At 38.3% G+C, this 12,952-nt stretch overlaps 1 protein-coding gene across 1 annotated transcript in view; it reads right to left on the bottom strand.

Moving 5' to 3' along the window:
- The window catches only part of WDFY3 (WD repeat and FYVE domain containing 3), a 330,461-nt gene that overhangs the window by 203,092 nt on the left and 114,417 nt on the right, over window positions 1-12,952 (bottom strand). The window contains 2 exon segments of the mRNA XM_078148340.1: window positions 1,659-1,825; window positions 11,022-11,208. Coding sequence (XP_078004466.1) covers window positions 1,659-1,825; window positions 11,022-11,208 — 354 coding nt within the window.

The raw sequence follows: 12,952 nt of genomic DNA, 5'->3' as shown, positions 1-12,952 counted from the left end.
AGGAGGAGCTGAGTGGTGCAGTAGATAGAGCACCAGCCTTGGAGTCCAGAAGACCTGGGTTCAAATCTGGCCTCGGACATTTGACACTAGCTGTGTGACCCTGGGCAAGTCACTTAACCCCAACTGCCTCATCAAAAAAAAAAAAAAAAAGAACAGCCAACGAAAATGCCTGGAGCTGAGAAATGGCGTATCTTATGGGAGGAACAACAAAAAGGGCAGTGTCACTGGGTTAGAGCAGGGGGAGGGAGGTTAAATGTCAGAAGACTGGAAAGGTGGCAAATGAGGATTAGTGGGTATGGATGATAGGTCATGAAGGGCTTTGAATGCTAAACAAAGGATAGGGCATTTATTGAGTCCAGGAGGGTAGTGTGGCCACTTTAGGACGATCACTTTGGCATCTGAATGGAGGATAGATTAGAGTGGGGAGAGACCCACCTGCACATCACCCGCAATGATCCGGGTGGGAGGTGATGACGGCCTACGCTACAGTGGTAGCAGCGTCAGAAGAGGAAAGAGAGCGTATACAACAGATGTTGGAAGGGAGTGTATACAAGAGACACAGAAGTGTAATTCATGACTTAATAAAAGTAAAACAAATAACTGAATGTATATATGTAACACATAAGCAAAGGCTTAAAGAATTGAAAAAATGTCGTATTACATTACAGTAGAGAGCCTCTGCTTAAAAATGCTGATCAAATACCAACCTGTGCATGAAGTCTATCTTCATCTCCCCTCCCCTACTTGGTATAGATTTGTATTAATAACTTTACATTTGTCAGAGGAGGAACTGGAGCCTAGTCTTCCCAGCTCCCAGGCCAGTTCCCTGGTTATCATGCCAGACTATCAATTTTAAAACAAATCTCTAAAAGTAGGAACACCAACAATAACTAGCATTTATATAGAACTTTAAAGTTTGTAAATGCTTTACAAATAGTATCCCATTTGATCACCACAAGAACCTGGGAGGCAGGGACTCTCATCATGTCCATTTTACAGAGCACCTAAAGCCCTGAAAGGTTAATTGACTTTCCAGGGTTACACTGGGTCACATCATCTCTGTCTGAGGCAGAATTTGAAGTCAGGTCTCCCTGAGTCTAGGCCCGGCACTCATTCATGGAGTCATTCACCTGTAACACCTGCTACTTGGAAGGCTGAGGCTCATGGATCCTGTGAGCTTGGGAGTTCTAACCTGCAATGGCCTAAGGCTGATCAGGTGGCCACACTAGGTGAGACACCAACATGGCAAGCCTCTGGGGTGGGGGAGAATTCAGGCTGCCAGAGGAGGTGACAACTGGCCCAGGTCAGAAATGGAGCCAATTAGTAGTAGAGATGGATCTGTGAATGGCCACTACCCTTCCAGTTTGGGCGGGAGAGACAGAGCTAGTCTCCAGAAAAAAAGAGTAATAACAAAAACCAACAACACTTAAATTTAAATTTTGTATAATTGCATATAAACTCACTTTGTAACATCTGAGTCAGCTATAATGTTTACGAAATTATTTTTTTAATTTCAAGTAATCAATAAAATACAATATGCAAATTTTACTGGATACTTTTAAAACTGGTTTTTTATGTATAATACTAATGAAAACAAATACATTTAAATTACATTTTTATTCCTCTAAGTGCATCAGGATAAAAATAAATTGACTCACCTTTTCCTGCAGGCTGGGGAACTGCAAATCCAGGCAATAAAAATGGTGCCCCTGTGGTAATACCAGCTGGTTTTAGTTCACTGACACCATATGTTGTTAGAGAAGTGATCAAATTAACTAGATCTTTCAAAGCATCCTTGGATTCTGCCTCTTTTGCTTGTTCCAATCTATAAAAGGCAAGATGAGTTTGATTTACAACAAAAAAATACAGAGCCTTAAATTTAACACAAATACTAAATGTAATTTGCAAGTTAATAATGCGCTAGAACAACTACAAAACCCTACCTAAATCTACCTTACCTGCTTATTTTATCTATGTTTAACATGCTGACTACAGCTGAAAACAATGCACAGAGACATCTCCTTAGCAAGGAAACAAGAAAGGCCTGCTTTGATCTGGTTTATGCTGGGGGGGGGGGAGGGAAGGAATCTTATCTGCGCAAACTATGAAGACCTACAGAGTTGGCAAACTGAGTGTTCTAGTGGAAACAATGGGCACCTTGGTGGTCAGGGAGTAGTCACTCTTAGAATTTCTGATAAAGAAGGAAAAGAAAGCCAGGTATATACTAATATGAATCTTACATTTTTCTTTTTTGTTGCAATCTAATATTTTATTTTTCCCCAATTACATGTAAATGTTTTCAACATTTGTTTTTTAAAATTTTTGAGTTCAAATTCTTTCCCTCCCTCCCCAGGCCCCTCATTGAGAAAGCAAGCAATCTGATAGAAGTTGTACACGTACAGTCACGCAAAACATATTTCCATGTTAGTCACATTGTGAAAGAAAGTAGACAAAAAAATAAAGGAGAAATAAAGAACATAAACAAAAAGCATGCTCTGATCCCCATTGAAGACTTCCTTACTTCTTTCTCTGGGCTGGGTAGCACTTTTCATCCTAGGTCCTTCAGAACTGTCTTGGATCGCTGTATTGCTGAGAAAAGCTAAATCATTCCCAGTTGATCATCACAGGATAACGCTGTTACTTTATACAACGTTCTACCAGTACTGATACTTCTACTTTGCAGCAGTTCACGCGTGTCTTTCCACCATCCCAATCACAGCCTGTTCAGCCGTGCCCCAACGGATGGGCACCCCCTCAAATGCCAGCTCCTTGCCGCCACTAAAAGAACAGCTACAAATATCTTTGTGCATCTCGGTCTTTCCCCTTTTTTTGTCTTTGGGACACAGACCGAGTAGTGGTATTGCTTACTCAAGAAGCAGGCATGGTTTCATAGCCCTTTGGGTACAGTTCCGAATTGTTCTCCAGAACGGTTGGATCCATTCACAACTTCACCAATAGTGCATCAGTGTCTCAGTTTTCCCACATCTCCTCCAACATTTGCCATTTTCCTTTTCTATCATACTAGCCAATCTGATGCGGGTGTGGGGTGGTACCTCAGACTCGTTCTGATTTGCCTTTCTCTAACCAAAGGTGATCTGGAGCATTTTTTTTTCATATGACTATAGACATCTTTGATTGCTTTGTCGGAAAACTGCCTGTTCCTATCCTTTAATTTATCAGTTGAGGGATGGCTCTTATTTCTATATTTGACTCCGTTCTCTCCATATTTGAGAAATGAGGTCTTTACCAGAGAAACACGCTGCAAATTTTTTTTCACAGTAATAACTATCAACTATGTGATTCCCTCCATCCGATTGCCCCCATTTATCATACTCTCTTCTTTCACCTTTTACATTCTCAAAAGTGTTCTGCTTCTGACTTTTACCTCCCCCAATTCACCTTCCCTTCTCTCAGCCCCTCCCCTCCACCACTTCTCTTATCCCCTTCTCTTCCTACTTTCCTATATGGTAAGATAGATTTCTATACCCAACTGAGTGTGTATGCTATTCCCATTTTGAGCCAATTCCAGTAAGATTAAGTTTCACACACTCCACCGCCTCCCGTGAGATAAGTTACCCCACTGTACCTCTCCCTTTCTCTTTCTTCCAACGCATTCCTTCCTTACCCCTTAATTTTAGTTTTTTTAAGATAATTATCCCATTATATTCAACACACACTTGTGTCTTTTATCTATGTAGACTCCTTCTAATCCCCTAATAATGATAAAGTTCTTAGGAATTATAAGTAACAATTTACCGTGTAGGAATGTAAACAGTTGAATCTTACTGAATCCCTTATGATTTCTCTTTCCTGTTTACCTTTTTATGCTTCTCTTGCGTTTTATATTTGAAAGTGAAATTTTCTATTCAGCTTTGGTCTTTTCATCAAGAATGCTTCAAAGTCCTCTTTTTCACTGAATATCCATGTTTTCCCCTAAAGATTATACTCAGTTTTACTGGGAAGGTGATTCTTGGTTGTAATCCTAGTTTTTTTGCCCTCAGGAATATCATCTTCTAAGCCCTCTGATCCTTTAAAGTAAAAACTGCTAAATCTAATTATATTATCCTGACTGTGGCTCCACAATATTTGAATTGTTTCTTTTTGGCTGCTTGCAATATTTTCTCCCTGACACGGAAGCTCTGGAATTTAGCTATAATGTGCCTGGGAATTTTCATTTTGGGAATCTCTTTCAGAAGGTGATCAATATATTCTTTCCATTTCTATTTTACCCTCTGGTTCTAGAATATCAGAACAATTTTCTTGAAAATTTCTTAAAAGATGATATCTAGGCTCTTTTTTTTTATCATGACTTTCAGATAGTCCAATAATTCTTAAATTATCTCTCCTAGATCTATTTTCCAGGTCAGCTGTTTTTCCAATGAGATATCTCACATTTTCTTCTATTCTTTCATTCTTTTGATTTTGTTTTATTGTTTCTTGATGTGTCATAAAGTCATTAACTTCCACTTGCCCAAATCTTATTTTTAAGGCATTATTTTCTTCAGTCAACTTTTGTACCTCTTTCTTCCACCTGGCCAATTCTACTTTTAAGGAGTTCTTCAGTGGATTTTTGTACCTCTTTTTCCATTTGGCTAATTTTCTTTTCAAGTTCTTCTCTTCGGTGAATTTTTATGTATCTTTTCCCATGTGGCCAATTCTGCTTTTGAAATCATTCTCCTCTTCACTGGATTTTGTGCCTCTTTTACCATTTGGCCTATTCCATTTTTTTAAGGTGTTATTTCTGTCAGAATTTTTTTATGCCTCCTTTACCAAGCTATTGACTCCTTATCCATGATGTTCTTGCATCACTTTTATTTCTCTTCCCAATTTTTTTTTTACCTCTCTTATTTGATTTTTTAAAATCATTTTTGAGCTCTTCTATGGCCTGAGATCAACTCATATTTTTCTTTGAGGCTTTGGATGTAGCAGTTTTGAGTCTTCTGAGTGTGTGCTTTGATCTTCTTTGTCATCACAGTAATTTTCTATAGTCAGGATCTTTTTCTCTTTTTGCTCATTTTCCCAGCCTGTTTCTTGACTTTTAACTCTATGCTGAAGTAGGGCATCTGTTTCCAGAGTGGAATGGCTACTGGCCTAAGCTTCAGGTTTTTCTGTGCATATATTTTCAAAGATAATTCTGGGGACCTTTAAGTTTTTGATTCTTCCCAGGTGGTATATCTAATGAGAGGAGTCTCCCAGCCTGTGCTTTGGTCTGTGAGAGATCACACGCACTATTTTTCACCCTGGAACTGTGACCATGACCAGGGTCCCAGCTTCTCTGTGGCTGCAAGCTCTGGTGTGCTAGTACTCCTCCCTGTCCTGCGACTGAGACCCAGGACTGCAGCCCAGATCCAAGTATGGACAATGCAATACAGGCCTGCCCCCAGTGCCAGCAAATGGACCCCCAAAACTCCTTTGACCAGTTTCTGGACCCTTTTACTGTCTATGGACTTAGAGGTACGGAGAATTCCATTGATACAGTCACCACCAAGGTCTACTACTGGTTTGCTGGGACACAGTCTAGCTTGCCAGACTGGGCTCTACTCTCACCCTCACCCCCAATAGACCTTTCCTGCAACCTTAGTTCTAAGTTGTCTTGGGCCAGAAAGTTGTTTCGCTCAGTGCTTTTGTGGGTTCTGCCACTTCCCAATTTGATTTGAGGCATGATTTAAAATTGTTTGGAGAGGTTTGGGGGAAAGCTCAGGCAAGTCCCTGCCTTTTCTCTGCCATCTTGGCTCCACCCCTCAAACCCTGTATTTTTCTAAAACAAATTTCAAAGGGTTCAGAGAAAAGATAAATAGGAGATCATGGGCAAAAACTACATAGAAGAAGTCAGCCCAGAAGAGGAAGCTCTTATTAAGGAAATTCCCAAGACACAAGAAGAAACAGTTCTGATGAGGAAGCAAAAAGAGCAGTATTGTCTAAAGAAACTAAGGTGAGTGCCCAGAGAACTCATCAACTAATTTAGGTTTTATTTATGAAATAATTTTTATTGATGCCTTTTGTTTCAATCATTTTGGGATACTGCCTCCTTTACTTTGCAATAGAGCCCTACCTGTAACAACAACAATAAAAAGATAAAACAAAACCAATCAATAATATATTATCTTACAGCTTATGTAAACATCACACCCTCTAGTTTCCCATCCTAACTCCACCCAGTTTCAAATGAAAGAAGGAAGGTGTGTTTCATCACATATTCTCTGGGACCAAGATGTTTCATGATAATCTCTCAGAATTTAGATTTCATTTTAATTTATATTACTGCAGCCACTGTGTTTACTGTTTCTGTATGTTGTTTTCCTAGTGCTTCTTACTTCACTCTATCAGTTCACTGAAATCTTTTCTTTCTCTTATTTCCTCAAATTTCTAATCGTTCAAAAATATAATTATATTCATATATCATAATTTGTTTAATATATGTGGGATCCTTTAGTTTCAAGGTTTTGTTTTTGTTATTGCTATAGCAAAAAAATGTTCCTATAAAAATTCTGAAAGACATGGGGCCTTGTTGTAAAAGCTCTGAGGTGCACTGCACTGGTGAAGTTGCTGGGCTAAAAGTCTGGTGAATGTTCTTGCATAACTTCAAATTGTTTTTACATAGTATATGTGGAATATTTCAGAGCTGCATCTATGGTGTATTAGTACTGTTCCTGTATTCCCACAGCCTTTTCAACATTGACTATTTCTGTTACCATCTTTACCAATTTCATGGGGATGAATAAGACCTCAGTTTTAAAATGTGAAATTCTCTTAATATTAGTGGTTTGGAGCATTTTTATATACCCTAATGATGGGTAACATTATATAACACTTCAAGATTTGGAAAGCACTTTATGTATACTATCTCATGTACTTTGGTCCTAACCACAATCCCATTACAGATGCTATTATTACAGCCATCTTATGGATAAGAAAACTGAGGCTGAAGGCATTTTAAATGACTACACAATGAGTGTCTGAGGCAGAATTCACACTCTATTTTCAAGCCTCCCATTTCTACACTCCATCGATTAAGCTACTTAGACTGTTTCTTCATGTCCTTTGCCCACTTATTCATTAGGGAATATATCTCAATCATAAGTTAAAGTCAGCTGGTCCACATGAAGAGCATCCTAGAAGAATTGGCTAGCATATGATCAACTAAAGTAATCTCTGAAAGAACATGGGAAATGAGAAAAGAAAAATCTCTATTCCCCATTCCATCTCCCCCACAAACAGGAAAGAGAAGCATCTACAGACAATTAGGTTGATTGTTATTCCTGGGAAAACTCTAGAATATGTTACTAGAGAGATGGTAATTGAACATCTAGAAAAGGAAGCAGTGATTACAAGGAAACATCAAGAACAGGTCATGCCAGACTAAACATTACTTTTTTTGACAAGGTTATTAGAATGATAGATCAGGGAAAGATTCTAACACAGCACTTGATAACGTTTCTTATGCTATTCTTGCAGGGGGAAGGGGGGGAATGGAACAATTAAGAGCTAGATGGAAGGTGAATTCATTGAATGGCCCAAAGAGTACTCATTAGTAACTTAATGGTATGCCTCAGGGATCTGTGCTCAGCATTATATTTTTTAACATTTTCACTAATGACATAGATGTTACTTAATCAAATTTGCAGATAATAATAATAGCTAGAATTTTATATAGCACCTACTATGTGCCAGGCATTATACTAAACTCTACAAAGCTATAAGAACAACTTACACCCTGGATGGGTCAGTGTTCAAAAAGATCTTCACAGGCTAGAACACTGAACTAACTGTACAAAAACAAAATTTAACAGGGACACATATAAAGTTTTAGAACTAAGTTCAAAAAATCCATTTTAGGGGGCAGCTAGGTGGTGCAGTGGATAAAGCTCTGGCCTTGGAATCAAGAGGACCTGAGTTCAAATCTGGCCTCAGACACTTGACACTTACTAGCTGTGCGACCTTGGGCAAGTCACTTAACCTTGATTGCCTCACCAAAAACAAATAAATAAATAATAAATAAATAAACCAAAAAAAATCATTTTACAAATAAAGCACTAGAGAGGCATGGCAAAAGAGTATGGAGAAAAAATAAATAAAGAACCCTGAAAGGTTTATTGGAGGTAAGTTATAACTAGGACATGACATACAAGAGAGCTAAAGCAATCTAGACTGAATGAAGAGAGATATGACACCTAGAATAAGGAAGTGGTATTCCTATTCTCCTCTGCCCTGGTCAGACACATGGAATACTGTGTTCTCTTCTAGGCAACACCTTTTAGGGCATCCGAAGGAGTGTTATACTTAAATGGGATTCGGCTGACACTCTTTTTCCTGAAAGGAACAGCTAGAAGCCATGGGTGTTAGCTGCAAAAAGGCAAATTTAATTTGATGAAAGGAAAAACTTCATTTTAGGATGTCAACAGGCAATCACAACTTCATGAAACTTGCATGAAAAAGAGGTTTACTGCAAGAGAAATGAACATGCATGTGGAACCAAAGAGTCCACAATGCATACAGAATTTGCATATTTCTCTGGACAAAGGAAGGAGGAGAAAACACAAATCTCCACCTCAAGGGGAATGGCATGAGTGGCGAAAGGTGCAGTAAAAGTGTGGAAAAGGTCAAAATCCCTCCCAAAGGGAGGAGCAGAATGATAGCAAAAGCCTCATTCTTTTCCCTTGGTAATTACTAAACTATGAAAATAGGATGGGTCTGCTGATCACAAGCCCAGTGCAGACTTACTGGTGCCTGTCTCGACTCCCAAGGACGTACAGGAAGTCCAGTCTGGGATGTAAACAACACATTATGTCACCTAGGGGTGGGAGTGGGGACAAAGGATCTTTGCCTCTGCATGACACATTCAGGCCTCCTGCATACTCCAGGTACAGGGTTTCTGGAAAATATGGCAATTCAAAAAGACAAGTTCAGGGGACCTCTTAATATTCCTCAACAAGGCATACCCAAAAGTATGCCTTGGGAAGTGATGGACTCCTCCGTGAGTCACTGACAGCTTTTTCAAAAACAACAGAGGACCACTTGTTGGGTATACCATAGATAGACCAGAAGGCCTCTGACATACACTCCAGCTCTGAATCCATGACTTTAAATCCAACAATCTTTCTCTTTTTAAAATACATTTTATTAATGTATTTTGTCTTTGAACCACAGTTATTTCTGTGGGAAAAATCATCCTTTCATCTTCAATCATCTTCAAATCATCAAATGAACACTTCCTTGTGACAAAAACAATTAGTAAAAATATTCAGTAGAGAGGCTACATCAAACAATATATACAATATTCTACCAATATTGGGATAAGAGGACAAAACACCCTTCAATCAAGGGCTAGGCTTTTGGGGCATTTTGTAGAGGAACTTCTCTTTAAGATAAGGGTTATTTATACAGGAGGTCACTGAGGAACCTTCCAACACTGAATTTTATAACTGTGAAATTATAAAAATATTCTTCCTAAAATAAACTGGAAGCAAAGCTATCTCCAAGGAAGACTTTCATTTGTGTCGGGATTTGGCTGATTTGACAGTACAACATGAGGCATGTTGTTAAAAGAGCTTAATAAATGCTTTATCAAACAGCTGACTTTTATTCACTCGAATATTGCTCGGTTTGTTCCAGCTCGATGCAATTTTGATGCCAAGGCAGCTTTATGAATAAGTGACTATACATAGTTTGCAAAACATTTTGTGAGATGAAGCCCTTTTAGAAAGACTGCTCTACATCCTCTTAAACTTCTCCTAACATGGCTGCTTCACTCGAGTCCTACTCCAATGTCTCCTCATGGCGCGGAGGTGATTCTTGATCAGTAGGGCATAAGTTTTGGCAAGTGCTACCAAACTGGAAGAGTTCCAAGTGATGGAGAATGTCTATTACTGAGGAACAGAATGCAGAGGGCTTTTACTCTGTTACTAGACAACAGTGTCTATATTGATAAAATCACAGATGTTTTTAAATATTAAAGTAATAATATGGTAATAATGTAACATACCTTTCTGGTTCAACCACTTATTTTGTTGGTCTGACACATACTAGGAGTTTGGTCATGGGCATGTCACTCACCTCCAAATAAGTTACAAACTTTCTAATATTTATTATAAAATTAACACAAACTTCTTATCCAAAAGGGTGGAGGGAGTTCACCACCCCTCCCCTTGCTCCCCCCCCCTCATAAAAGCATAGTTGCAGACCAAGAATAGACAGACAAGAAAACACAGGGGAAGAGCAATGAATAAACATTGTATCAGGTATACATATACCTGCCTCACTAGTAACAAAGTGTGGCTCAGGATGAGAGGGACTAACTACAAGGGAATGTGTTAGAATGCACAGAAAGCCTAGGAACAGCAAGGAGGGAAGGCACACGCTTCTCAGGAGCACTTGCCACCAGACATACATCTTATGGATTTGTATAACTTCTAGGAGAAAGAATGGGTGCCGCTAGCGTACTTAATATAACAAGTATTTATATAGCTCTATATAACCACATCTCATTCTTCTTAATAAAACAGACTGAAATAGAATAAAGTAGAGGTAATTAAAAGTGAACTAAAGAGGGGAAGATTCTTCATCAGGCCCAAGACAGGACGACGCTAAATTATTTCTTTCACAAGTACCAAGGGACTGCCTAGTAAAGAAGGAAAACGGTTTACTCTTCCTCGTGTTTGCCACTCTTGCTGATCCAATTCCCCAGAGCACATCTGATGTTCTAGGCAATCATACCTTTGCTAGAAAACAGTAGTGCATTAAGGCCATATACTCCATTTGTCTATGTAAGAGGGCTGTGATGGCCCAGGAATGGGGTTGGGTATTTGGAATGATAAGAAAAAAATTAAATAAAGGCAACTGATCCTGTGAAAACAAGCATTAAATTGAAAAAAAAAATTCTTTGCTTTCTGTTTCCTCCCCTCCCAAAAAAATAACTGGATCTAATTATGCAAATGCACACACAAATCACACAGAAATAAATGAGACAAAAAGAATAAAAAACTCAACAGAAAAAAAACATTAATAAAATACATGCTTCATACCTGAGCAAGAGATCACAGAGAAAGTTATATCCTTGCCATATCCTAAAGTCATCAAGTAGTGTTTGAGAAACATCACTGGAGTCTTTGAGAAAGCAAGAAAGCCCAGCAAACATTTCAACGATCTCTAGGGGAGAAAGATCATCTGACTGCTGCATATTCTGGACACATGTTGACAAACATTCTTTTTCTGTAAGAACAAAAAGTTACAACAAATATATATTAACAACAAACAATTTTCAATTACTTTGCACATTTTTATTCATCCTTAAATGTGACTAAGCTAGCTGTTAAATATTTAGAAATTACAATGTTACATTTAAAATGACAGACAAGATTTAACTTCTTTTGAAAGTAAAAAGAAATTTCACATTATTTGGTAGAAAATTATGCCTCTAAAACAGAAATTATATACAGAAAAATACTGGAAATAATTCAAGTCAATTCAATTCAATAAACATTTATCAAGTGCCCATCACATGCAAGGCATTATAAACTTGGAAAAAATCTAGAGGAAGAATCAACTTCAAAACAAAAGACCTGGGTTCAAATCTTGCTTCTGTCACATCTTAACTGTATAATAATGTTTCAGGGCACAAGGTCACTCTCTCAGCCTCAACTGCAAAGCAAGTGCAAATCTTTACCTGGAGAGACAGCTTTTTATAGTAATGAAATAATGAAATAAACGAAATGTTAAAAAACCGAAACTAAAATATAATGTACAAGCACTGGACTAGATCCTAGGGACACAAAAAGGCAAAAATGAGCAGTACCTGGGCCCTGAAGGAAGACACATCAATATAGGTTAAACACTGTGTGTGTACACGCACATGTGAGCTCACACAGAGACAGAAACAATACATTTTGATGGTCTATTTCCATCACAGAATAAGAATAGTCAGCATTGATGTAGCACTTGCTATGTGCCAGGCACCGTCCGAAGCACTTTAAAAATATCATCTCATTTGATCCTCATAACAACTCAGAAAAATAGTTACTGTTATTATCCCCATTTTACAGTTAAGAAAACAAAGGCAAATAGAGATAAAGTAATTTGCCCAAGGTCACACAGCTAATAAGAGTCTGTGTCCAGTTTTGAACACAGGCCCTGACTCCAGGTCTGGCACTGCACTGCCTAGCTGGGAGCATAGGGACGTTAGAGGCCATCTTTTCCAATCTCTTTATTTTACAGATGCGGAAACTGAGACCCACATAGGTTAAGTGACTTGCCAAAGTCTATTTCCACATTATAGTCTGGATTTCTTGTATTATTACAGCATAAAGACAAGAGACAAAGGAATATCTACTGGTTTTTTTTAAATTTTATTAATTTATTTTGATTTATCAACAATCACTTCCATATGCTTTTGAGTTGAAAATTTTTCTCCCCCTTCCTCCCCCCCACCTTCCCCAAGAGGGCGCACAATCTGATATAGGCTTTACATTTACATACCCATTCAACATATTTTCACATTAGTGAAGTTGTAAGTAAAAATCAAAACCAATAGGAGGAACCATCAGAAAGAGGAAACAAAACTCAACAGAAGGTAAAAATAAGTAAGAGCGATTTCGACTTCCATAGTTCTTTCTTTGGATATGAACAGCATTTTCCATCCTGAGGCCTCTGGAGATGTCTTAGATCCTCATAATGCTGAGAAGGGTTCAGTTTAACAATCTTAGTCATCGCATAACGTGGCTGTTATTGTGTACAAAGTCCTCTTGGTTCTGCTCACTTCACTCAGCATCAGACCATATAAGTCTTTCCAGGTTTTTCTGAAGTCAGCCTGTTCATCATTTCTTATAGCACAATAGTATTCCATTACATTCATATACCACAACTTGCTCAGCCATTCCCCAATTGATGGGCATCCTCTCAATTTCCAATTCTTTGCCACCACAAAAAGAGCTGCTATGAATATTTTTGTACATGTGGG

This window comes from Phascolarctos cinereus, unplaced genomic scaffold, assembly GCF_003287225.1.
Source record: "Phascolarctos cinereus isolate Bilbo 61053 unplaced genomic scaffold, phaCin_HiC Scaffold_9;HRSCAF=440, whole genome shotgun sequence".
NCBI classification, from domain to species: domain Eukaryota; kingdom Metazoa; phylum Chordata; class Mammalia; order Diprotodontia; family Phascolarctidae; genus Phascolarctos; species Phascolarctos cinereus.
The sequence above is the reverse complement of the archived record's forward strand: the minus strand, read 5'-3'. Positions and strand labels throughout refer to the sequence as shown.